Source organism: Mauremys reevesii, linkage group 15, assembly GCF_016161935.1.
Source record: "Mauremys reevesii isolate NIE-2019 linkage group 15, ASM1616193v1, whole genome shotgun sequence".
NCBI lineage: Eukaryota > Metazoa > Chordata > Testudines > Geoemydidae > Mauremys > Mauremys reevesii.
Genome location: NC_052637.1, coordinates 20098365 through 20125573, shown reverse-complemented (window position 1 = coordinate 20125573; position 27209 = coordinate 20098365). Strand labels below are relative to the sequence as shown.

General features: G+C 49.4%; 1 protein-coding gene across 11 annotated transcripts in view; it reads left to right on the top strand.

Annotated features, from left to right (window-relative positions):
• MYOCD (myocardin) overlaps nucleotides 1–27209 on the top strand; it is an 89449-nt gene that overhangs the window by 38767 nt on the left and 23473 nt on the right. For all 11 annotated transcript variants that reach the window (XM_039502112.1, XM_039502111.1, XM_039502110.1 and 8 more), the window contains 4 exons: nucleotides 1725–1780; nucleotides 11720–11795; nucleotides 15364–15525; nucleotides 23968–24143. In XM_039502112.1, the coding sequence (XP_039358046.1) occupies nucleotides 1725–1780; nucleotides 11720–11795; nucleotides 15364–15525; nucleotides 23968–24143 (470 nt within the window). The remainder of the gene's footprint in view (nucleotides 1–1724; nucleotides 1781–11719; nucleotides 11796–15363; nucleotides 15526–23967; nucleotides 24144–27209) is intronic.

The following is a 27209-nucleotide window of genomic DNA, read 5'->3' as shown; positions in this document are numbered from 1 at the left end:
TCTGTCTGCTCTTGAAATGTTGGAAGCAAGAAAAGGTTCCCTGGCCCTTTGTACTTTGGTGTGATCCATCCTACTTTTTCCACTGGATCCATCCCCTTCCACCAGCCAATCCACCCCAAATCCCCCTTGGCCTCCTTTCCCTTCCCCTACGTTTATTTGTTCTGCCTGAGCTCCCCATTTACTCCCACATTTCTGGAGTGTAGACTGGCCGCTAGGTTCTGAGCTCTGTGCAAAATGAACTTCTAACCCCTTTTTTTATTCCTGCCAAGGATCAAAGTAAGTTAGCTAAATAAATGGTGCCAAACAAAACAGACCCCCGAACTTCTCACTTTAGAATGCCCCTTCCATTCAATGCAGGAACCCAAGGAGATGGTTGAGTCTTTTTTCTTTTCTTGCCAGAGAAGAAATTCCCTGGACACCCAAAAAAAGACTGAGTCTTTCCTACAGATTTCAAATCCAGAACCAAACTCTGCTCTCGTTTACACCCTGCAAATGGGGAATAACGTGACGCGGAGCAAACTGTGGCCTTGCTTTTATTCACAGCCTTTATTTCTGCACTTTGGAAACCTCGGTTTTCAGCCAGAAATATAAATAAGTTCTAGCTGAGCTTTAACATAAAGTTCCAGATATTGTCATTAGAGGCTTTGAACAGCACTGGAAACAGACTCTTTACACTCAGCTCTCGGAAGCTGATACTGAGATGATACTAAAGAACTTATTGTCGATTGGTATTTTGAAGTACCCAGGAATAACAGAGTGGAACTCCGAAATTACTCAGATTTTCAACCCGCAAGCTGTATGTAATCCCTAGAGAGCTGTGGGCCTTAGCATGTGCCACAGGGACCCTCACCAACCAGGCTGACCTCCCCTGCATGATATAATATTCTGAAGAGGGTGAACAGAATTGTACAGACGCCCTTCTCTTGGAAACCCTCTTTGGAGAAAACCAAAATGCTTTCAGGAAGAGTCTTTGAAAGGGGTGGCCAGAGCAGCCTGCTGAATTTGGCTCCCAGGCTGGGTCATGTGCTAACTTAGCACTCCCCAAACCCACAGTTCAGTTGCCCAGCACCTTTCACGGGGGGATGGAGAAGAGTGTCAGAGAGCCAGGAAGGCTGCTTGAAGGCGGGAGCTGCAGAGAAGGGGATTGTGTAAATGAACAGAGATGAGGTTGGTGTGCAGTGAGTGGAGAAACTGGGGAGGAGAGCAGAGAACAAAAGTTTCTGGGCCCTGTGATTAATATACACTTGCAACCTAAGTGAAGAATGACGAGATCCCTTTGTTTTTTCATGTTCCCCTGGACTTGGCCTCACAGTTTGACCCACCTGCTGACAGAGTCCTTTAACGAGGTCTCCTCTCTTCTGGGTACTGACCCTTTGCTTTCTCCTCCCCACTATGTTCTGAGGCCTCCTGGTGCTGTAACCCACAGAGCCTCCCCTGGAAGAGGAAGTGTCCCATTGAGCGCTGAGCTGCACAGCCTGCACCATCTCTCTGCCTGTGGGCTTCTGCTCTCCCCTTGCTCTCCATCCTCTCTGCTCTCCTGCCACAGCCTGGCTGAGAGTCTGGGATTTCCCGTAGCTTTCTGAGTTTTTAGTTAGCTCAGTAAAGAGATCGGCTCATTTGTGTTGCTATTTTTATAGCACTTGTTAAAATTCTATTGCTGAGTATTCTGGTGGCTGCTTGCTCCTTCCCTTGTGCTGATTGTGCCTCTGTGTTTCTTACTGCAGCACTGAAAAGCCCCTCTGCATTCCATGAACAAAGGAAAAACCTGGAGAGAGCCAAGGTAACTCCTTGCACACATGTGAATGAATGAATTTGTGTATTATCCTCCAAGTCTGGGCAGGCTGCCGGAGACTCAGACACGGAGTTTGCATAAAAGCAACATTATAATTGTTGGGCCTAATATCCTGCTCCACTGACATTGACACAGCTTCATTTACAGCAAGTGTCTTCTTTCCTGTCTGCAATGTGGACCTTAGCTACATATTGTCCATGTAAAATGAGTTCAGACTATATTGAATGCAGGAGAAATCGAGGTGGTGGAGAGAAACAAGATGTGGATCATAGAGATCTTCCAGGGTGGAAGAGAGAGATCCCTAAGGAAGATCACAGGCATCTCCAGGGTGGAACTTCAGACAAAACACCCCACAGTCTACCTTTCATTTGCAGACATTTGCATAAATTGAATCAGGCCTTGCCTGGACCGTTATGTCCATCAATGTATTTACACCAGTGCAGGGGTGGGCAAACTTTGTGGCCCAAGGGCCACATCTAAGTATAGAAATTGTATGGCAGGCCATGAATGCTCACAAAATTGGGGGTTGGGGTGCAGGAGGGGGTGAGGGCTCTGGGGTGGGGCCATAAATGAGGAGTTTAGGGTGTGGAAGGGGGCTCTGGACTGGGGCAGGGGGTTGGGGTATGGGCGGGGGTTGAAGGGCTCCAGCTGGGGGTGCGAGCTCTGGGGTGGGGCTGGGGATGAGGGGCTGGGGTGCAAGAGGGTGCTCTGGACTGGGACCGAGGGGCTCAGAGGGCAGAAGGGGGATCAGGGCTAGGGCAGTGGGTTGGGGCACAGGAGGGGGTCAGAGGTGCAGGCTCGGGGCAGCGCTTACCTCAAGCAATTCCCGGAAGCAGCAGCATATGCCCCCTCCGGCTCCTATGTGGAGGCACAGCCAGGAGGCTCTACATACTGCCCCATCCGTAGGTACCACCCCTGCAGCTCCTATTGGCCAGGAATCCCAGCCCGTGGAAGATGCATGGGCAGTGCTTTGGGCGGGATCAACATGCAGAGCTCCCTGGCTGCCCCTACGTGTAGGAGCCAGAGTCGGGGCATGTCGCTGCTTCTGAGAGACACGCAGAGCCAGGGCATGCACAGAGCGGGGCAAGCCCCAGACCCCACTCCCCAGTGAAAGCTCAAGGGCCGGATTAAAACATCTGAAGGGCTGGATGTGGCCCCCAGGCTGTAGTTTGGCCACCCCTGCAGGAGACAAGCTGAGGGGGCAGGGGAATGTGGGGGCGGGATGCAGGCTGAGACAGCAGGGGAATGTGGGAGCAGGAGGCAGGCTGAGGAATGTGTAGGGAAATGTGAAAAGCATAAGACACACCAAGCGGGTGGGGGTGGGAAATGTGGGAAGCAAGAGAATGGGGGGATTGTGAGGGATAGCAGAGGTATGAGGCATACTGATAGGGTTGGAAGGCAAGGGGAGGGACAGATGGGAGGTGCAACAGATGTGTGGGGGCAGCAGGGGCAGCTCTAGGAATTTTGCCACCCCAAGCACAGCAGGCAGGGAGGTCCTCCAAAGCTGCGGGACCAGCGGACCCTCCGCAGGCAAGCCACGGAGGGCAGCCTGTCTGCCACCCTCGCGGCGCCGGCAGAGTGCCCCCTGCGGCTTACCGCCCCAAGCACGTGCTTGGCGTGCTGGGGCCTGGAGCCGCCCCGGGGGGCAGAGAGAGAGAGAGAGTAATGGGATGGGTAGAAGATTTAGGAGACAAGCAGGGGAACATGTCTGGCAAATAAATGTGGGGTCCAGCAGACTATGGTGAAACTATGAAGGGAGAATTCAGGTGAGGCAACCAGCTATCATGTCCAGCTAGGGACGGGAGAGAGGGGGATGGAGTGGCAGCTAGGGAAGGGGTAGTGGATAGGGTTGCCAGGCATCCAGTTCTTGACTGGAACGCCCAGTCAAAAATGGACTCTGACCACTTAAAGTGCAGTTGGTGGCGCAGTGGGGCTAAGGCAGGCTCCCCGGCTCCATGCGGCTACCGGCAGCAGCTGGCATGTCCGGCCCTTAGGTGCACGGTCAGCCATGGCGTCTCTATGCACTGCCCCAGTGCCCTGCCCCAAGTGCCGACTCCACAGCTCACAGTGGCCAGCAACCGCAGCCAATGGGAGTTGCGGGGGGGAGGGGGCCTGTGGGTACGGGCAGTGCACAGAGCCCCCTGGCCCCTTCGTCTAGGAGCTGGACAATCTGACCACTTTTGGGAGCTGCCTGAAGTAAGTGCCACCCAGACAGAGCCTGAGCCCCAAACACCTGCCCCAGCTCTGAGACCCCTCCCACACACAAACTCCCTCCCGGAGCCCACACCCTGCACCCCCCCCTTCACTCCAAACCCCTTGTCCCCTGCCCAGAGCCCCCTTCTACACGCCAAGCCTCTTATGCCCGGCCCCAACCCAGAGCCCACACTTCCAGCCAGAGCCCTCACCCCCTCCCACACCCCAATCCCCTGCCCCAGCCCAGTGAAAATGAGGGAGAGCGAGCAAGCGTGTGAGGGGGGATGGAGTGAGCCTCAGGGAAGGGGTGGGACAAGGGTGTTCAGTTTTTGCGATTAGAAAGTTGGCAGCCCTAGTAGTGGACCCCCCTCAGAGCTGGCTGTAGCATGAATTTTGGCCCTGCAATCATCCCACACAAACTAGGAGCACCCAGCTTCACACTAGCGGGGGGAAAAAAAAAAAGGTGATTTCCTGGTGGCAGAATTTAAATCTCATGATCTTTGAACGCTGAGGTTGTAATACTGGAAACTCCAAATGCATTAATCTACACACAGAGCACCCTGTAAGTATAGTACTAGGCTGTCCCTGCTCTGCACTTCCTTAGTGCAGGGCTCCTGTACAGGGGGAGGGGCATTGAGGAGAGTGGGACGGATAGGAGTCCCTTCCCTCAGGTGTGCTGGGGCCAAGAGGGAGTTTCTTTACACAAGCACCCTCCCCCTTTGCAGGCAATGCTGGCAGCTGTAGAAGAGGCCCTGCAGAGCCAGGTGGGGAGGCTCTCCACCTCCATCCCAAAGAGCTCTGTCCGCTCCATGAGCTGTGGGAGGAAGATGCCCATCAGAAGCGGTAGCACCTCTCATGGGGCAGTTCACCGCAGGAATGGGGCAAAAGGAAAGGACCTCAGGAGCCCCCCAAAACACCTGCAGGGTAAACCCAAAGAGTTGGCAGCCCTGAATCAGTGATCCCCTGGGTACAGGAGAGCTCAGTGGGGTGGATCATAGAGATCCCCAGGAAGGAGGAGAGCTCGGTGGGGTGCATCACAGAAATCTGTGGAGTAAAGCACAGAGATCCTCTGGGTGGAGTACAGTTCTGTGGGGTGGATCACAGAGATCTGTGGAGTAAAGCACAGAAGTCCACAGGGGGACTCAGAGTTCTGAGGGGTAGAGGAAAGATGCATGGGGCAGATAAGGAAGACTCTTACACCTGAGAAAGGGGGTCAGAATCCTGCATTTGTACAAGAGCTGACAGTGATCTATGGGGCAGGTTCATGCCTTCCAGTAGATGAGCAGTCCTTCTGGTTTCTGATTCAGCCACTGAACTCACATGGAGCCCTAAACAAGTGTCCAGGGAGGAACTGAAATGCCCTTTGTCGTCTGCAGTGAGTAGTCCCCAAGCAAGTCATACTTGTCATCACATAGCAAAACCCTGACCTTTGGCTTTGCAGCATGCCCCAGGGTCCGCTGGGATATTGCAAAGCCTCTCAGGGAGCTAAGTACCTCCCCGGAATGTGCTCTGCTCATGCTGGCACCAGCTATCTAGCCCAACTCAGGCACCTCTCAATATTGCTAATGGCAGAGATAAGATAAGTGGCCATTTCCAGAAATGTCTGAAAATGCCTGTGACTAGATAGCTTTTTGGGGAACCATGTGAGCTTTCCAAGCCCCCTACATTACACACTTGCCACCCCCAGCTAAACCTAGGGTATGTCCACATCTCGAGCAGGGGGTGAGTCGCAGCTCAAGAAGACATACTTGCACTAGCTCAGAACAAGGTAGTGTACTAAAAACAGAGTGCAGCAGCGGTGGCGTGAGCCACAGGAGGGGCTAGCCTTACCACCCAAGACCATGGGCATGAACTCTGGGTGGATAGCCCCTCTCACCATGCATGCTGCCATGACTACACTATTTTTAGCATGCTAGCTCAATCGGAGCTAGTGTGAGTGTGTCTCCTCCAGCCGGCAATCACACCCCCAGCTCAAAGTGTAAACATGCCCTAAGAGGGTCTCCAGGGTTCACACAGCTCTCCCGTTTGCCTGGGGGCCGGTTCAGAAAGCACACAGTCCAAGACAACAGGTTAGAAAAGTACATACAGCAAGGAATAAGATACCCTGCAACGCTGACAATAGACAACAAACCTCTGCTATGCTGATATATCAAGTACATTGCATTGATTCCATTGCATCAATCCAAGATAAACTAATCCAAAACTATCCCAATTTTCTCATTTGGTCTTTGAGTATGGTTTTCTTCATCCTCATTTCTTTGCCCATATCATATTCATTAACAGTTGGTTCATGCTGCATACAGAGCAATAATAGTAGCATGGCACATTAAGAGGAAAATACCTTGTTTTAAATGGTTGGCTCTGGCTGATGTGTAAACAGAACAGAGCAATTCATTCAGTTACCCTAGGAGAGATTTGTTTTCAGCTACTTGTATAGGCTCTTTATGTGAAGGAGTTAACTTGAAATATTTGGGAGTGTTCTTGTGAACTAACATATTCTAGGTACTTGCCCTTTGTCTCCTACAATCATAAATGACTAATGTAAGAAACAAAGCACTCCTATGAAAAAATGTGTATGTTTAGGAAATTTCAACCAATTAAAGTATCCTTGAAGTGTCGTATATTTTATTGTTCAAGTATTCATTAATGTCTCTCTGTCTCGCCCTTCAAAGGCTTCCATTGGCTGCTTGCCTGGGGGAAGAGGGAAGGATTATGAGTGGGATGCCCAAAAATGTCTTTGTTCTCAGAGCATGCTAAAGAGCACAATGCATGACAAAAATATACTCCTGTTTATAGGGGTGCCCTTTGTTTAGGGGAGTAACCAGTGAATTTCAGGAGGATTGCTGGGTGCTTTCAGCTAAGCAGCCAATGACATTTTGGTTGCTTAGCTGAATCTTCTCCAAATTCCATTCTCTACAAACTTGGTCTAGAAATCTAATAACAGGTTCTTTTATGTATTCCAATATTTTCTGCTTCCACTGATTCTAGAAACATCATGATAACAGCATCTCCTGCCTTTGAGCCCCAGGTCACTTCTCCTACTACTTAGAACCAGGAAGGCCTGAGGGGAGCCAGAACGACAATAAGTGTTAACGTTAATGCACAGTGGACTAGATGGTCCAAGGGGTTGTTGACAAACCTCTAGGTTAGTGATTCAAGTCTCGCTTGAGTCAGGAATCTATCTGATGGCTGTTTGGTAGCCTATAATGTGAAATTAATTAAATTAAATTAATCCACCACCTCCAGATACATTATTCCAAAGGTCTTTCAGAGCACAGGATCTCACAGAACTATACACACAGTATATAGTGACACAGTGACACCACTTAAACAAATCAAGGCACCAAAGAAACATGGATTCATAGGAATGCTGTACAGGATCGGATCTGCCACCCATCTAGTCTGATATGTTTTCTTTCACAGTGGCCAGTATTAGATGCTTCAGAGGAAGGACAATTCTGGAATAAGTTACACAGGGAAAGTTTCTTCCCAATGTCAGTCAGTTTGTGCTCTGAACTTGAAGGCATAACAGGAGGTTAACACAAATCACAGAGTGGGGAATGAAGGAGACAGACTAGCAAAACTAATAGGATGTTCCAAATTCTTAGCCAGTCAGGAGCAGTAAACTCAATTTAGCACCTATCTAGCTGTGCTCAGCTTGCAGTTTACCGCATGCATTATGGAAGAGGTAAGTTTTGAGGAGGGACTTGGTGATGGCTTTATAAAATTTGACTAAGGGATTCCTCCATGCATCACAGGTAGCATGGGAGAAATCATGGGGAGGTAATAGGATTAGTCAGATCTTTGAAGTATTATGTTATTATGCGGGTACCACAGATACATTTCTCCAATGTAATGTAACTGAGTGTTCTTATCACTCATATAATGCCTCATCCATTTTGGAATCCTCTTTTGGAAGCTCTTGCAGTCAGCAATATCTGCACCTGTATTGCCCCTCTGTGGCCCACCACAGGCACTTACTTTTAGGCTCCCAGCTCCACAGCTGTCACTTCTACCGGGCAGAGACCCACATTTCTCTCCCTCCTAACTGGGGGTTTTCCAGCTGCACAGTTCCCTGCCTTCATCATGAGTTCCCCAGCAAGTCAGGTGGCCTAGGCAGGCCAGCTTTGCTTTCCTTTCTCAGAGGCTATAAACAGCATAATTGCCACGGTTAAAAGTCATCATACAGCCCTTTCTAAGCACACATTTCTTCCTAAGGTGAAAGCAGTATACAGAGAACATATTACAAACAATAAAAAACCCTACACACATGCTAGTAAGCTTATCAGAGGTCACCCCCACTCCAACAAGGACTCTGGTAGGAGTCAGTAGTTCAAACACCAACAAGAGTTTTCTGTGGTTATTAGTTCAAAACAGCTGTTAGCCCAGAACAAGCAAACCTAAGAATCTGTGCATCTCTCCATTACACAGCTTTGGCCTTTGAGCCTTAAATTCCAGGAACAGGTAATCAGCACGTAATGATTCTTTCCACAGGGCATAGCTTCAAAAGGCTGGATTTTTGCACAACTGGGGGGTGTGGTACATTTGCATTCATCTCCCCCTAGAGATTTTCTGGGAAACACACTTAACTTTGCTTGTCCTGAAAGTTCATTCTTGTCTGACTCTTAACACTTCCCAGGGTTTATATTGGCCATGTCTCCCCTCTAGAGGCGTCACATACAATTCCACAATAATACATAAACTTTAAATTTTTAATACAATGGAATCCAAGATACTTAAACTTAATTCAATAAGATTTTTCAAGGATATTGCAAGAAATTGCCATATCTGTCACAATATCTTGTCGCAGAGAGTTCCACGGGTTAGCAATGCATTATGTAGAAAAACATTTCCTTTTATTAGTTTTGAATTTGCTGGCCTCCCCTTGTTCTTGAGTTATGAGACGCCATTCATTCCCTATACCACTCACTAGCTCATATGACCTCTTTTTATCTCCCCTCTAAACTAAACAGTCCTGTTCTTTTCACTCTCACCTGATAAGAAAGTCTTTCCATACCTCTCATCATCCTCATTGCCTGTCTCTGAACATCTCTCTTTCTGCTAGACATGTTGTTAGATGGAGTGACCAGAATTTAATACGTGATTTCAGGAGAGGACCTACCATGTATTTATAGAACTGCATAATTCTGTTCAGTGTTTTCTCCATCCCATTTCTTGTGTTTTTTAATGTTATTATTGGGGTTTTTGACCATCTCTGCACACTGAGAAGATATCATTAAGCTGCCCACAGTGACACCGAAATGTTTTCCCTGAGTGGTTCCAATTAATTTAGAACCTAGTAGGATCAGTGTAAATTCTTCTTTCCAATGTGCATTACACTGTCTTTGTCAACACTGAATTTCATCTGCATTCTTGCTACCCAGTCACCCAGCGTGGTTAAGTCCCTCTGAAGTTCCTCACAGCCTGCTCTAATCTTAACTGACCTAAATAACATTGTGCCATCTGAAGCTTTTTCCACCTCACTGCTCCCCCCTCCCCTTTTTCAGAGTACTAATCAGTACCTGAAATAACACCATCCTAGCACAGAACTTTGTGGCATCTCACCGTTTACCTTTTGCTATATTGCAAATTGACTCTTTCTTCCTCTGGACTGATTTCTGCCTTTTAGACTGTTTCTAATCCTCCCTCAATGGTGGTGAATTTAATTATATTTTATAGTCACTATCACTTGGCAACTCAACTCTAGCTGCTTCTGGAACTTACCTCTATGTTACTTAGGACTAAGTTTAGCATAGTCTTGCCTCTTGTGTTCTCTCACTAAGGTGCCAAGAAATTGCTTCTCTACATGTGGACCCGAAAGGCCAGATTTTCAAAGACATTTAGATGTCTAAAGATGCCGATAAGTTCCTAGTAGGAATTTCAAAAGAGAGTAGGTGTCTAACTGTCCTTGACTTCAAAGGGAGCTAGGCATCTAACCTGCTTAGCTGCTTTTGACAATCCCACCTGGCACCTATCTGCATCTTTAGGCACCTAAATACCTTTGAAAATCTGGCCTGAAGTGACATTTGATACGTTTTTATGCGGGTACTAAGAGATATCCATTATAACTCTTTTTGTAGGTGTAGTTTTTACTTTTGTCTCCCTCCTCACTGTTCATTCAATAGCATTTTCTTTAACTGGAGACTGGGAGTATCATTTCACTCATATATTTGTATTCCTATTATTTGAGACTTGGATCTCCACAGATTCAACTGTGTGGTCCTCTCTACGCAGAGCTGGTCTCTCACTAGGTTCCATGGAATCTTTCAGATAGTGGGACTCCCCCATCTCTCTGACCTAATCAATCCTTCCTGTATAGTTTATAACCAGGTATTACAGTATCCCATTGATTATTGTCTTTCCACCCTGTTAAACAGAAATGCCACTTACATCACAATCCTCTTGCAATGTTGGACATTTTAGTTCACCTGCTTTTACTTTTAAAGTTTCTTTCATTGATATCCAGATATTTGTAGTTGGTAAACTCTGTTGAGTAGTGGAATGGCCTTTAACTGATTGTCAGATAGAACTCTATTGGCTACATCTGAAGGTCAATTGAATGACAATGACAAGGTGAAGGGGTAACTTGAGTATAACTGATATTTCCTACTGTAATAATACAATTAAGCATATGTGTGAGTAGATGTGTATTTGCTAATATGCCTGTGCATCTGCTGTACCCTTTCCATTTGCCTTTATATTGATAGCTCATTTGGCAGACATCATTTCTTCTCTATTTAGAAAGGATCTGGCATTTTCTGGGCATTCCAATAATACTAATTTGTCACTTGAGCTACGATGTTTGTTTACTAAGTGCTGTCCCCAGTGAAGGTCTCACTGTATATCAGTATCTATCTACAAACCTATTTCTAAGTGTTGTTGTAGCCATGTTGGTCCCAAGATATGAGAGAGAGACAAGGTAGGTGAAGCAGGAATTGCTCCAATAAAAGATGTTGCCTCACCTACCTTGTCTATCTATTTCTAAGGCATTTATCACCTTTATATCTAAGATGAGAGCATGACTTTGTCAGCCACGGCCATTCACAAAGTGGAATTCAGCAGTTAAGTGCAGAGCAACAAGACCTAGCAGCTTACATCAGGAAGTGCAGAGTACTCTGGAAACTGTGGGGGATTTAGAAAGGCAAAGTGTCATTATCAGCACTGCAATAGCCAATATAGCTCTGTCTTGCAAACAGTGTCAGAGAATTGGTACAGAGGGTCAGGCTCCTAGTTTTACATCTCATCCAAAAGCTGCCATTTCCAGCAGCATAGCATCCTCTCGCACCATGCTGGGGTGTTGATTTAGAACCAACTCCAAAGGAAACATGCTGTGCTGTCTTGTGGGGGTAGTTCCAGGCACTCACCGGTGAATAGTCCTCACACTCGGTGAACAGGGCTCCAGCAGACTTCACATACTGTCAGAACAGCTTGGGCACCAGCAATGCTTGGGGTCTTGAGGTACAGCTCTCTGGAGGCTTAAAAGGACACACCTTACAAGGGCCATCTGCCGAATTGTCAACATTGATTCCAAGAGCATCACTTTGTCTCATTGGGCATCTCTTGTCTGAGTGCTGGCTAATACTTGGGTGAATAAGGTACCACTTAACAGCTCACTCGGTGGAGAAAAGCAGTTATTCCCCCTTCCTACGAAAACACGAACAATTCCAATAGCTGAGCAGAAAGAGCCAGAGCTGGAGCTGGTGATCTAACATTCTCTGTATTTCTGTTCTGCAGACTGAGGATTACCTAAAGCACAAGATCAGAAGCAGGCCTGAGCAATCAGACCGGGTCAATATGCACATTTTACAAGGTAAGACTGGATGAGCTGTTCCTCACATATTTGTAGATTTCTCCAACCTTTCATCTCTTGCGGCCCCAAATCCTCTGTTGCTTTCCTGTTTCTCTGCAAGATGCACTTTTAGGGTTACTTTGCCCCAGATTTTGATGGCAATCAGACTATGTAAAGGGCTTGTAGCACAAGGTATTTCATGTTGTGCCCAATGCAGCTCTCATCATCCATAAATAGGCATTGGCAGCCTGGATCAGACCTGAGGTCCATCTAGCTCAGCATCCTGTGTCACAGTGGCTGGCACCAGGTCCATCAGAAGGATTCAATCATTAGGAACATAGATAGCTGGTTTTGTGATGACTGGGAGAATCACATGGTGACTTGCCTACTGGGTGCGAAGGTTGCAGATCTCTCAAGACATCTAGATAGACTCAGAGGTGAAAGTAAGCCAGTCTGGTCCGGTACGGCGTACCAGCAAGAGCCAGTATGCCGTGCTGGACTGCACTGGCTTCCACGGGGATTGAAAGGGCTCTGGGCTGCCCGCGGCTGTGGGCAGCCCAGAGCCCTTTGAATCCCGGCCACAGCTCTGGCAGTGGGGCTGGGGCCAGGATTTAAAGGGATCTGGGCTCCCCTCAGTGGCAGGAGCTCTGGGCCCTTTAAATCCCTGCCCCAGCCCCACAAAGCTCGGGGTTCCAGGCGGCAGGAGCCCTGGGCCCTTTAATTTGCCCCTGAGCCGGGAGGGGGGGCTCCCAGCCACCTCTTCAGCTGGGAGCCCCTGGTTGATTTAAAGGCCCTGGTTCTCCCAGCCACAGCTGGTGCCCCAGACCCCTTAAATCTTGATTGACCACGCCTCTTCTGGGTGAGGCCACGCCCCCCTCAGGACTCCGGCAGTACCGGTAACTCCTGTAAGTTACTTTCACCCCTGGATAGACTTATGTGTAGTGCTGGGGAGGAGCCGGTGGTTGTGGTATATGTAGGCACCAGTGATATAGGGAAGGATAGGAGAAAGGTCCTGGAGGCCAAATTCAGGCTTCTAGGGAAGAGATTGAAGTCCAGGACCTCCATGGTAGCATTCTCTGAAATGCTTGCAGTTCTACGTGCAGGGCCACTTAGACTGGTAGGACTGCAGGATCTCAATGCGTGGATGAGAGATGATGGTGTAGGGAGGAGAAGTTTAGATTTATTAGGAACTGGGGAACCTTTTGGGAAAGGGGGAGCCTATACAGGAAGGATGGGCTTCACCTAAACCAAAATGGAACCAGATTGCTGGCACTTAAAATTAAAAAGGTCATAGAGCTGTTTTTAAACTAAGGGCTGGGGGGAAGCTGACAGGTGCAGAGGAGCACATTTTTCGGACAGAGACATCCCTTAGGGAGGATCTATTAATGGAAATACTGATCTGATGAGAAACAGTCAAATGATCTGATGAGAAACAGTCAAATGAAAAAGAGTCCCATTCAATTACATCACGTAATGGGAGACAGTTAAAAAGTGACAATTTTTTAAGTGCTTATATACAAATGCTAAAAGTCTAAATAATAAGATGAGTGAGCTAGAGTGCCTCATATTAAATGAGGATATTGATATAACAGGCATCACAGAAACTTGGTGGAATGGGGATAATCAATGGGACACTGTAATGCCAGAGTACAAAATATATCAGAAAGACAGAATAGATCATGCTGGTGGGGGAGTGGCCTACATGTGAAAGAAAGCGTAGAGTCAAATGAAGTAAAAACCTTAAATGAACCAAACTGTACAATAGAATCTCTATGGATAGTAATTCCATGCTTGAATAATAAGAATATAGCAGTAGGGATATAGTATCGACCACCTGACCAGGATGGTGATAGTGACTGTAAAATGCTCAGGGACATTAGAGGACCTACCATGTTATTCTGGAACAGCTCCTGGGAGTCAATTCGCACCCTACCTTTATCTGAATTAATCTGGGAGAGTAGAAGCTTTGCAGAGTAGAACAGCTGCTAAGAGACTTTCATAAGGACAAATGGGGATGATTGGGGTGAATGACCACTCACAGGATAGCAAGAATTCAAATGTCCCATCAGGTCCGTAACAGGCTTTACAGCACACTGCTGAGACTTTGAGGCTTGTGTTTTCCACAGCCTGAATTTCTTCAAAGAGTAGTTGTATTCGGAACCATAAGGATGTGCGGTGGTACCTTCCGGTCCAGAGAGGTCCCCTGACTTTACTGACTACAGCAGGTTGGTCACACTTTATATTAAGGGCCCATTTATAAATGGTTTGTAAAGGCTTAGTAAGTGTTCAATAGATATAAGCATGTTGCAGACAGTAGTAGTATGTGTTTAGGGATGGTAGAAGATGTTAACGTCATGGTGATAAGCAATCTATTGACTTGTTGGACTTGGTGACAATCTATAATAACAAATCTATAAAAATTGATTAATTACTTATTAAAAATCTCTAGTAATCATTTACCAACTCTTTATAAACCATTTATCAGGGGAGCCTTAGGATAAAGTATAACCAGTAAATTCTGCCTTTTTTTCCTGTCAACCTTCCAGAGCCCATCCAGCTCTGGGAGAGGACTCAGAGAGTCATTGTTTCATAGAGTTTAAGGCCAGAAGGGACCATTATATCATCTACTCTGACCTCCTGCATAACACAGGCCATTACATTTTACCCTGTTACCTCTGTATTAAGCCAACAACTTGTGTTAGACTAAAGCAAAATTTGTGCCTTCCAGAAAAGCATCCAGTCTGGATTTGAAGACAGCAAGCGATGGAGAATCCACCACTTCCATTGGGATTTTGTTCCTATGGTTAATCACCCTCCCTGTTAACAATTTATGCCTTATTTCCAGTTTGAATTTATCTGGCTAAAACTTCAGCCGTTTGTGACTGTTTCACTTTTCTCTGCTAGAATAAGAGCCCTTTAGTGTCCAGCATTTTCATAGTACCCACGATGGTACTTCTCCACTGTAATCAAGTTACTTTCAATCTTCTTTCTGATAAACTGAACAGACTGAGCTCTGTACATCTCTCCCTGTACAGCATGATTCTCTCCAGCCTTTGAATCATTTTTATGGTTCTTTCTACACACTCTAATATTTCAGCATCCAAGGAGCTAGAGTCTGTTCCCGTTAGCTGGCAGAGCCAGTCCAGCTTGGGGAGAGGAGCTGGAGTCTATTCTGCTCCTGCATCACCCACACAATTTTTAACTAAGTTTCACTGCAGACTGTTTATTGATCAGACAGAACCCAGCATAACTCTAGGGTCCCAGGCTGAGTTTGCACAGCTGGAATCTGGGGGCGGGGGGAGGGGGGAGAATCTTTTACTTGATAACTGAGAATTCTGACCTGGGAACCATTGAGAACCATGTGGAGACCCACAATCCATCCCACACACAGTCCTATGTCTAGGGATTAGTCTAACAGCCAGCGTTCCAGGCTCAGAAGTGATCTCTCGCCATTTACTGCTCTAACCTGAAATGTGTTTTGTTTTGACCGTGATCCCGGAAGGGAAATCTCGTTATCACTGAGCATTCTGTATCTAGAGCACAGGTTCAGCGGGACCTGGAACTGATGCTTTCAATTTTGGCCTTTTAGACTCAGCTGCAGAGGGGTCCATTCAAGCTACTCAGATGAAGCTGAAAAGAGCCCGACTTGCAGATGATCTCAATGAAAAAATTGCTCTCAGACCAGGTCCTTTGGAGCTGGTGGAGAAGAATATTATTCCTGTTGACTCAGCTGTGAAAGAGGCAATAAAAGGTAGGTCACGAGAGAAGCACGTCTGGTATCGCATGTGTGTGTACAGCACAGATTGATAAGGACACTGATACATATAGTGCAGTACTTAGATATGAGTCTGGCAGGAAATTACCAGTATAAAGTTAAGAGCCATAACAGAACCTAAGTCAGTCCATATTATTTTCACTGAAAGCAGCCTCAACCAGCAGCGCATATATTCTCCTCACCAGGTCTAAGAGGAGAAAGGAAGCTGTCAACTCCTCCCAGAAATGTCTCCCATTAAGTTGCCTTGGTAAGAGGCTAACATTTTCAGTCACCCCCCTGTGCAGTCAGCTTCCCCTCCACATATGTTAGGCATCACAACTCAAATCCTACCCTCTAGCTAAGGACCAAGACGAAGGCACAGCTTCCATCAGCCAGAGCTGAAAGGCCTCAGCATGCCCAGTCTCTTCCTACCATCCCTTCACCTCACTTGCCCGAAGCAGAGTCCAGTTCCCTTCTTTGCGCAGCCAGGGGACCGCTGGGGTAAGGAATCAGTCAGGGCTTGGGAGGCACCCCCACTGCATTAGTGCACAGCTACTTGGTTGGCTGGTTGGTTTTATGCCTCTGCCTGAAGTGCCAGGCAGTGGCCAGGAGGGCTGGAAGAATGAGTATGCCTGGTGATGGGGATGAGGGGTCGTGCTGTGTGTACCATGTGGGCCTGGTACCCCCTGCCTCTCCCTGGTGTGTCATTCCACTTAGCCCAGGTCTACACTAGCGGGGGGTCGACCTAAGATGCGAATAGCGTAGCTGAAGTCGGCGTATCTTAGGTCAGCTTACCTGGCCGTGAGGACGGTGGCGAGTTGACCACTGCTGCTCCCCTGTCGGCTCCGCTTCCGCCTCTCGCGAGCTGGAGTTCCGGAGTCGATGGGGAGTGCGATCAGGGATCGATTTTATTGCGGCTACACTAGATGCAATAAATCGACCCCGATAGATCGATCACTACCTGCCAATCCGGTGGGTAGTGAAGATCTGCCCTTAGACTTGTGCAAAGTGGGTGTAAAACAGTCCCCAATCAGAAAGGTGGTGCTTTGCACTCACTCTGCACTGGTGTAAACGGCCTCAATGCCCCAGGAAGGGATGAGTCAGGCCCTGTGTGTTTGCACTGCATTTCAGCAGTGCCCCAGAAGACAGCAGCCAGGCTGGGGCTGTTCTCTGACGCAGAGGCCACAGGACTCACGTTAGTGAACACAAGGGGCGTCCTCTCTTCAGGATGCTGGAGACACTCCCCCCTGCACCTCCTGGCTCACCTGAGACACACAGCTTGTCACCCTGGGGTCTTGGTAAGGGCTAGCCCAGGCTGTGCAGTTAGGGCAGGGGTCAGCAACCTCTGGCACGCGGCTTGCCAGGGTAAGCACCCTGGCAGGCTGGGCCAGTTTGTTTACCTGCCACGTTGGCAAGTTCGGCAGACTGTAGCTCCCATTGGCCGCGGTTTGCCATCCCAGGCCAATGTGGGTTGCAGGAAGCTGCAGCCAGCACATCCCTCGCCTGCGCAGGTAAACAAACTGGCCCAGCCCGCCAGGGTGCTTACCCTGGTGAGCCACGTGCCAGAGGTTGCCGACCCCTGAGTTAGGGCCTGGACTGCTCGCTCTGGCACACTAAGCTGCCATGCTGACTCGCCAAGGGGATAAAGCCCACTTCAAGGCTGAGCCCTTTCTGAGTGAAATGTACAGGGCCACTTTCCACAGCCCCAGGGAGCCTGGCACTGGCTAGGAAATGCAGGTTGCAGAGCTCAAGCAGCTGCAGAGTCAGGACTGCTACTACCCTGTCAGCCTACAGATAGCACCTGTGGGAGGGAATGGAGCCCAGCTTAGCCATGCTCTCTGTTAGTATTTCTGCATGGGGCTGGTACTGTTCCAGACACCCAAATGAAAAGGCACTTTCAATCCTGCCAGAATCACTCCCAATACAGGAAGTATCTGGAAGAGAGAAACGAGAGACCCAGCAGTGACAGGCCAAGAAGGCTCATCTGTACCCAAGCCAGGCCCATCCATGGAGGGTCTGATCCAGCTCTGCTAGTCAATAACAGTCTTGCCGTTGACTTGAAAGTGTCCCTGAGAGCTGGTCCCATGCAGCCCAAATTCCTTGTTCAATAATACTCAGTCCCTAATTGTAACAGATTATTTCCACTGGCATGCCAGTTACGTGTGCAGCCCAGTGAGGGCGTTCAGTGCCCCGGTTAGTGCTCAGGGTGAGCTGGAGCCAGTGGCAGGGGCTCTGCTCACCAGGAACTTAGACCCTTTGGCAATACTGACTTTAGAATGACACAGGACGTGGTGTGAGAAACAGGAAGCCCTTTGACTCTTGGTTCGAATAAGAACCCAGCATGTAGAACCTGAGCTATTCCATCCCATGGTGAGCCAACTCGGCAGAGCACTGTCAAGCAGAGTGAAGCCTGCAGATTTCCCATGCTGTCGTGTGCAGCGGTTTCCTTTCTTGGCCCCTGCTATTGTCACTGTTCTGGTCTTGGCATATTTGACACCTTTAAGGCCCAGCGTTGCACGGGTCACATCACTATAGTTCAGGGTCCAGTGTCACACCCTGATTTCTCATGCTTGTAACTTTTCAATACACTAGCCTGAAATGTTCCAAGCCGGGTGCCTGCCTGAAGGGTCTTTCTTTTTTTAAGGGGAGTTTAAGCAAAATCTCGTCAGCCATTTTTAAATGATGGAAGAGTGGAAAAATACATTTCCTACTTTATAAAAACTCCAGAGCCATGTCTTTGAATGCCGCTGTGTCAGAAAGAGCTGAGGTTTGGAGGCTGGAAGGTTGCTGGGGGAAGAGTGCTCGAGGAGGGTTAGGGCCTTTGCCCAACTGGAAGACAGCCTATGGTAGGCACACTTGCAAAAGGCATCCTGGTCATGGCCTGGTCATTGGGATGTGCACACTAACCTACCTGGGGAGCATGGACTGCAGGGAACCCCCCGCCAGCATGAGGGAGGGTGGCTTGGAAACCTGGGTCAGAGGCTGTGTTCAGACTTTGCTCAGTTCCTGGCTCCTCCCTCGCCCACCAAGCAACACAAGAGCGTACAATGATCTCAGGCCTTAAAGGTAACTGACAATGGACAAGAACTTGGCTTTGTGCCCTGTGCCTTTTTGTGATGCACCAAGAGGGCCTGCAAGGTTTTTCTTCCCAGCATTTTCTGCTTGTGGAATGTCTGGGATTTCAAAGGTTTTTCTACCACAGATGAGCCAATGTGGGCCTGAGTCTCTTCTCACTGACCCCAGCGTACATCAGGAGTAAGTGGAGTTAGCTGAGCATAAAGCTGATGTGAGCTCAGAATCAGACACCTGACATGGGACCTTTCTGAGCTCACAATAAACTGGGCAGGTGTGTCTGAATCTTGAACAACGAGAGCTTTTCTCCTAAGTGCTTGTTAGGGGCTTGAATTAAATAGGGCTTAACAACCAAAAGTTTTAAATGGTCTGATGAAAAATGTCTTCCCTTGTTCAAAAGCTTAGCAGACATTCTCTTGTCAGGCCCTGCAATGATATCATCAGAGTAAAAATATGAAAAAGTCCAATGGGGTGTCCTTAAAAATCAGTTTAATCTAGTCTGGACCCACCAGCACCAAAACATTTGAATCATAAACCTATGATTATTGCATGACATCACTACGGGGCAGAGCTGGGTTGTTTGGGTGCCTTATCTGTGTTTTGCCACATCTCAGCATCTTTGAATTTCTATTAAGAATTACCCGGACGATGCATTTCCTGGGTTTAAAACACTTTGTTTTAGAATAATTACAACGTACTGGTAACAGAGTTTTGCCCTAAATTAGTAATATGTGCTCTCAGCCTTAGCTCCAACTGATCACAGCTTGCGTCTGGAAATTAATACCTTATTATTTGAAAAATCATCCATGGCCACATAATTCAAGAGTGTGGGCTCTAGCCAGCCTCAGCTCCTGCCCACAGAAATGCAGGCTGAGGGCCTGCCTGATGCAGCAAGTCTTCCTGCAGCAGGCCCAGAGGGGTGGAAGGTACCCGCAATCCCTACTTTAAGAAGGCTTAGAGCTAGCCGGTGCAGCTCGGACAGTGGGATGGCAGTGCCCTGGGAGAGGTGGGGCCAAGGTTCCCAGGAATTCACTGATTTAACCTCTCTCCTAGGCAGCTTCCCCCTGATGGGCAGAGGAGCCTCCATCCCAAGTTTAAGGTGTCCTCCCCAGCAGAACAACCAGGCGACGGTTTGCCTGCTCTGGGTGCGAATCCCACCTGGGCACAGCAACCAGTGGGTCAATCTACCCTTTGTTGGCTGTTCAGCCACAAGGGGGCAGAGTCAAGGGCACATCTTTAAACAAACTTTCTGGGGTTCTTGAATGCTGAGCACTGAACTGTGCAGCATGACACAATGTCAGTGCTTGCCTTTAGATTTATGTAGCAAAATGCCTAAGTCAAAGGAGCAGCACAGTGTGTTTGCCAGGTCCATGATTCCCCTGGGGCCTGCAGCCCAGGCTCAGACGGAGCAGAGAGGAGCACTGCTATTCTGAAACGCTGAGTCTTTTGTTTTTGCAATACCAGAAAAATGATGGGGTTTAAAATTGTCTTATTGTAACCTTGGAATTTTAAATGTTTATACAGTGGAAAATATAGTTGTCATATTCATCTAATCACCTCCAACAGGGCGAAAGAAAAGTGCTGAAGCCAGTCTAGATCCCTAATGTCCCAGCAACAGGAGGCTGCCTGTGCTCCACATAGCTGAGGGGTGATCTAATAGCCTTTTTTAACCAGGTCCTTGTCATCACTCTGTCCAATGCACTCAGGAGGACAATACCCAGTGCACTAAAAACAGCCCCAAGCAAACACCATCCTGCCTGAGATTACAGCAGAGGCATGGGATCATGAAACAACATGGATAGCTGCAGATTGCTGTGAGAGCAAGAGAGATAAGCCGAGCATTCCCCTCTCCCTGCTCCATGCAGACCCTTGGTATCAAGAAGTGAAGTAAGAGGCAGCACATTCCAGTCATGCTCTGGAATGCCATGTTGTCCCTGACTGAGGTCCCCTCGGCTCACTTGTTTGGTGTCTATCTCCTCTTGGAGGGGATTTAAATTCCTCCTAACTGCCAGCCCAGCTGTACGATTAGGAAAAACTATTTCACTAGTAGGGTGGTGCAGCACTGGAATGGGTTACCTAGGGAGGTGGTAGAATCATCTTCCTTAGAGATTTTTAAGGCCCGGCTTGACAAAGCCCTGGCTGGGGTGATTTAGTTGGGGTTGGTCCTGCTTTGAGCAGGGGGTTGGACTAGATGACCTCCTGGGGTCTCTTCCAACCCTAATCTTCTATGATTCTTTGATACTCTGTGGCTAAGGATGGTAACGTGCTGGAATTTGATAGGGTTCCTTCAAAGCTCCAGACGGCAGGAAGACTGAAGGTGGATAATTTGCCATCCGCCATGCTGTCACCCAGTTCTCAAGGCAGCGCCAAGACAATTGTCACCACCTGAACACCCTGTCTGTTGAGTCAGCTCTCAGCGTCACAGAAAGCCCACAGTATTTGTAGCTCCTGAGGCAATGTTTTGGCATATTTTGGTGCAACACTGCTCCATGCCCTTGCCTGTGCATCCTTCCTAGACCTCCCATGGTACTTAAGAATAAAAGGTGCCATTGGCTTCCACAGGTTCCCACCAGAAAAACTCCCTTTCCTGGCCTTCCCAGAACCAGCAGCTGGTTTCATCAGGCTTAGAACAACCATTCTGTGTTACATGACAGCTGATTTTGGTTTCTGGGTGTTACTGACTCCTGCAGCTTCCCAGGCACATCAGTTCTTAAGGCTTGTGACAGAGAAATCCTTGCACTGACAGGGAGGGTGCAGACAGGCTGCCAGCCAGGTGCAATGGAGTATTAGATCCTCGCAGAAGCTAGGCAGGCAGCACTTGCACTTCTGGAGGGAGCGCAGACTGTCTGCAGCCTAGAAATCACCGCCTGGCAGCCTTGGGAGGGGAACACAGCCCATTGCTGGACGGGGACAGCAGCAGCTGCAGCAGGCAGATCCAGGGCAGTGCCCTGCAGGCAAGAGGATGGCCTGGAGAGAGGAGCTCACTGAGACAAGGTTACCTCATTATCCCCCTCCTTGGCTGCCCTTAGGCTGCGGTTGAGGGGTTTGTTCCAATAGTTGGAGCCCTTGTGCTGAGGATATTTGCACCCTGGACTCCGTGGCAGCCCTACCAAACCACTTGTGAGTTACTCCCGCTACATGAGTGGGACTGGAGCCCTTCAAGCCCGGTGCTAGGAGCACTGCGGCTCATGTCTAGGAGAGCATCCCCCCAGACCACTAGAGTGCATAGCCCAGCACTTAGCCAAGCTCTGCATTGGGGAACCCGTAACTATGGTAACTAGCAATGCTCCTGTGGTATCTCCTCCCACCAAGTGCCTTGGGCAGATGAGCACAGACTCCAGGAGCTCCCCTAGTGGCTAGCTGGCTAGCTCCCAGTGACTTGGCAAACTATCCCACACACGATGGGGTCTCTCATCTGCTTTCTCCCTCTGGAGAACACACCCTGTGCAAAGAGAATGGGCGATAATGGAAGGGAAAGGTCAGAACACGACGAAGCGTGTCAGTAAGCTGCTGCACACTGCTGGGCTTGGAGCACGGACAGGTGGATTACTCTTCCCCAGCCCTTCCTCCTTCCCTGAGCTATCTGAGTGCAAAGCTGCATGTTAAGACTGGGCAGTGTATGACCGCAGCAGCAGTAATCCTTCTGTTACCCACCCTCCTGCCTAAGCCTTCCCGAGGGTCTTGCAAAATAGCCTTGCTTTTTCAGCACTTTGCTTATCAGCACAACCCTGGGGTCAAGAGCTCTTGTCCATCTGAGTGTGGGACACTGCCCTGGGAATCCTCCGGAGGAGTGTCTGGACCAGGCTTTGCTGGGATTCCGGAAGCACAGTTAGTCAGTTGGAGCATTTCTTCCAACTCTTTGTACTTTGTGCAGAGAAGCCGGGGGGGGGGGGGGGAGGGTTGGGGCCTGGAGATTTGAGACCTTTGTTTGATTCGGTCCTTGGCTTCTCTGTGGAGGCTCCAGACAGCAGCCACTGGCTTTGTGATTTAGACATTCGTCCAGTGGGAAGAGGACTCCCCACACACTATTATCACACAGGCTGCTCGGCGCTAGCCCCTCTGGTGGGAACAGTTTCACATACCGCTGGATTCAAACCAACCCCCAAGGTGGGAAACACTCCCCCCGCCCCGAGCTATTGCCCGAGTCGAGCAGTCCCGGTGCTTTTTGGAGATGAACACCACACTCGTATTCTGCAATTATGCACCTCAATGTGTATTCAGGCTCAGAACCCCACAGCCTGATTTGCAGAGGTGCTGAATACCTGCAGCTCCCATGGATTACACTGGGTACAGTAGGGGGCCTATTACACTATTTCCCAGGCTCCAATTGCCTAGCCAAGCTCCTAGGATCCCCCACTTTCCCTAAAGCCCCTCAGCCAACATCATCTCATTCACTAGAGGGGAGCAGAATCACTGTGCTGCATTTGCCCACGAGAGTGTCACTCACTAGTGTGCTGCCTCCAAGACATGCCCAGTCAGGCCAATGAGAGAGCAGGAGCCTGGATCACCATATTTTTGCACATCCGTGTTGGGAGGAAAAATATTAGGGCTTAATGACTGAAATGCCCCAGGTTTCCAGGGCCTGATCCCCACAGCCTGCTCTGGAGCAGATGGATACAAATGGGAAACAGACAGACACATCTGAAATAAAATCAGTTCAAAGGATGATAACCAGAATAAGCCAAAATCCCTCTGCAGCGTAGAGATTTCAATGGGGCAGGTTTTTCAAAATCTCTCCCTACTGCCTTCTCTGATGCTCTTCCCTGTCCCTCTACATGAGCCTGCAGGGCACTGTCCTCTGGAGCTCCTGCAGTCTGAGCAGCTTGCCTGACCTCTCCCCTCATGGACTCTCCATCTCAGCTCAGATCTCAGCTGCACTTCTGTGAGTCCCTTACTAGAAAGCCCAGATCTGTAGGTGGATGTGTACAGAGCACTAGGCATAAAACGGGCACAGAGACACCAAAACCTGATATGATTTTCCGGGAGTTGTTTCTTGGGCACCTCAATGGGATGCCCATGTTTGAAAACCATGTTCTCCCATCTGAATGGCTGAGCTCTTTCTGAAAAGCCAATCAGGAGAACACTTGTGTGAAAGGTGCTGCACAAAATACAGCTCCATATCACAGCCAGCATTATCTGAAATGCCCACACTGGAATCAGGGCACTGTTCCCAGGGGCTATTGCTCATTCCATCAAAATCCCCCTCCCCTCCTCAGCTGTGCTCAAGGTGCTCCCACTCAGGTACTGGGGGCTGGGCTTGTGTATGGTAGGGGGGGTGGTATAGCCACTGAGATGGTTCATTGCACACGTTGCTAAGGCTGTCTGTTTATGCACCACTGACCCATTGCCTTTGTTTCACTTGCTAAGGTGCCCAGGGGAGCTTCTCTAAATCAGCTGATGCTTTTGCCTTTGAAGAAGACAGTAGCAATGATGGCCTGTCCCCAGAGCAGGCCAGGAGGGAGGATTCGCAGGGCTCGACAGAATCACCAGCAGCCACCAAAAACTCAGAGGCAATTTCCTCTGCCACATCAGGGACAACTCAGGTAAAAAAAAAAAAAAAAAAAGCAAGTGTTCTGTTGGCAAGCCAGGGCTTGGCCCCGGGAGCCAGCTGGGGGAAGCCTGTCTCCTCTCCCCAGCAAGGGCATTCGGACGTCCACCCAACACTCTGAATGCAGGAATACTCTGCACCCCATGGGGGTGGGGAGTGCTCATCCCCTTGGGCTGGCGATGCCCTGGGCTCAGGAACTTACTGCTGGGTTACTGTGGGGCTGCAGTGCAGAGCCTTCCTGAAAGCTGCTTGCAGTGCTGAGTCTTCTCTCTCTCCCTCTCACATGCACCCCCTCAAGAAACCTTTAAGTGAAGGCTTTAAACAACCTCTTCCACCCATCCACATGATCATGGGGAAGCGTGTGCTTGCTAGGGAGGGGGCTGATTCTGCCTCTGCCTCAGCCAGGGGTGAAAGTAACTTAAAGGACTTACTGGTATGCCTGAATCCTGAGCAGGGGCGTGGCCTCAATCAGAAGAGGTGAGGCCTTTCAAGATTTAAAGGCCCTGGAGCTCCCAGCTGCCTCTAAGGGCCCAGAGCTCCAGCAGCCGGGCTCGGGTGGGGATTTAAAGGGCCCAGCGCTCCGGCCACTGCAGGGATTCCTGGGCCCTTTAAATCACTATGGGAACCCGGCTGCCGGAGCTCCAGCGGGAATCTAAAGGGCCCGAGGATCCCCGCAGTGGCTGGAATTCCGGGCCCTTTAAATCCCCTCCTGAACCCAGCTGCCGGAGCTCTGGCAGTGCTTTAAAGGGCCCAGGGCTCCCCACAGCAGCTGAAGCGCTGGGCCCTTTAAATCCCCGCCTAAGCCTGGCTGCCAGAGCACCAGCGGAGATTTATAGAGCCTGGGGCTCCCCGCAGTGGCAGGAGTACTGGGCCGTTTAAATCCCCACCCGAGCCCAGCTGCCAGAGCTCCAGCAGTGTTTTAAAGGGCCCGGGGCTCCTCGCAGCAGCTGGAGCTCTGGGCCCTTTAAATCACCGCCGTGGAAGCCAGTCCAGTGTGGCACAGCGTACTGGCTCTTGCCGGTATGCCATACCAGATCATACCGGCTTACTTTCACCTCTGGCCTCAGCCCACACTCAGGAGACCAGCCCTACTCCAAGAGTCCCACAGACAGCAATGGGCTCAGAGAGGTTCTGCTCAGTGTGAGCAAAGGAGGCAGAATCTGACCTTGGGAAGCTAGCATAGTACCCTCCTATATAGAGTGGAGACAGGGGGAGCAATGCCTAGGCTGACCATCCCTGGGAGCTCTCAGACTGGCACAGGCAGCTTAAAAGAAAGCAGAGCTGTGACCTGCCTGGCTCAGCCTTGTACATCCAGCTGCCCTGGAGTCTCCATGGAGCCTAACTGCTTCATTGCTTCCTTTGATCTATTTCTTTGCTGTATGTCTGGGCGGGAAGGGGCAGAGAGAGAGCATCTAGCTCAGTGCCACATGCCAAGGCTCACTCACTCCCAGCCCAGCCCGCCCTGGCAAGGGGCATTCAGGTCACATGGGCAGTGTGGTCATGTGGGCACGGAGGAAAGAACAGAAGCCAAATGCTTGTGTAGCTTGCAGGGTCTGTGGAGCAGCAAAGGCCCAGTGCATTTCCAAAGTTTCCGCTGGTGCCAGATACTTTCTGGAAGATGCTGCAGCAGAATCCCAGACACTGATCCTGCAACTCACATGAACAGCCTCTGCTGTGACAGTGCCTTCTGTCCAGTTCCAGTCCCTGCCGTCACTCAATAGGGGCAAGGCTATACCCTATACCTTTCAGGGGGTCTGACTGAGTCTGGCTGTAGCAGAGGGAGAAGTGCTTATCTTTCTTCCTGTCCCTAATGCTCTAGGATGCAAATGCCTTTGCTGTGGCTTCCCCTCTGCCCTTTCTGTTGGTCACTAGGCATTCCGTGTTAGTAGTTATGATCTGTATCACTGTCGCACCTAGATTTCCTAGTAGTTTTGGTAGCTTTAAGCATGTCAGCAGCTTTTCCCCTTGGAGACCACAGACAGGAGAGGACTTGGGGCTGAAAGGGTGAGGCTTTCCAGACTCAATGGTTAGCGGGGGGCACAGGGAGTGGGTACGAACAGACAGTAGAACTGGCTAGCAGCTCAGCTGGAAAGCTGGGCTTTAAGTGGCATCAGTGTGAGGCCAGGGCTTTAACTAGCGGGTTTTCAGTCAGCAGCTCCCCCAGAGTGATGTCCCCGGGTCTTGATGAGTCTCTGTAACTGCTGTCTGAGGTAGTGGCTGTGCACATGGCTCTGGGGGGAGGCCTTTCCTTCCCCAGCATCTCCCCAGTACTTAACAGTAATTAATACCTTTGAAGGTGATCAATGCCGTGAAAATGGGGCACTGCGGGCTACTCCAGGAGCCACACAGAGCGCTGCTACCTGGGAAGGAGGATCAGCAGCTGCTCTGGGGATGAAGCTGCAGGCCATGCTATGTGCATGCATCCCATGTCAACCTCCATAGGGAAAGGGCAGCCCGCAGCTGACAATTCCATGAGCCTTGCCCAGGATCCCCAGGGAATTTGCTCTGACAGGGACTTAATGAGACAAATGGGGACCTGGACTCAGGATCCTGAAAAAACAAACATGCTTTGTCTTTAAATCCACTTGTGAAGCATGGGCTAGTGCAAGATCCTGGGCAGGCCCCACTCTGAGTGCACAGGCTGCAGGCAGGGGAAAGCAGGGGGATATCAGCCTCTGGTAGTCCCAGGGAGCACTGGGGTGTTATGCAAAAGATCCTGAGCAATTGTTAACCTGCTAGTGAAATATTCTTGGCTAGGCAACTCTTCTCCATTCCAGTGTCTTTGTTACACAGCAACTCTTCTCCATTTCAATGCCTTTGTTTCACAGCGTACTTGGTATCGGGTACCTCAATTTTTCAAGCACTTATGGCTGGTAGCCAAATGATTGTCCATTTGGTTTGTCTAATTGTATCGGCCTGATGAAACCATGGCAGGTTTGCTCTGACTTGCACTGAGAAATCACTGTATTCCAAACAAGCTTCTAGGAGAAGATGGATACAATTGCACATGTGAGCTGCCTGTGTGGGATATCCCATGAGGGCGATGATTGCAGGGCTCCAG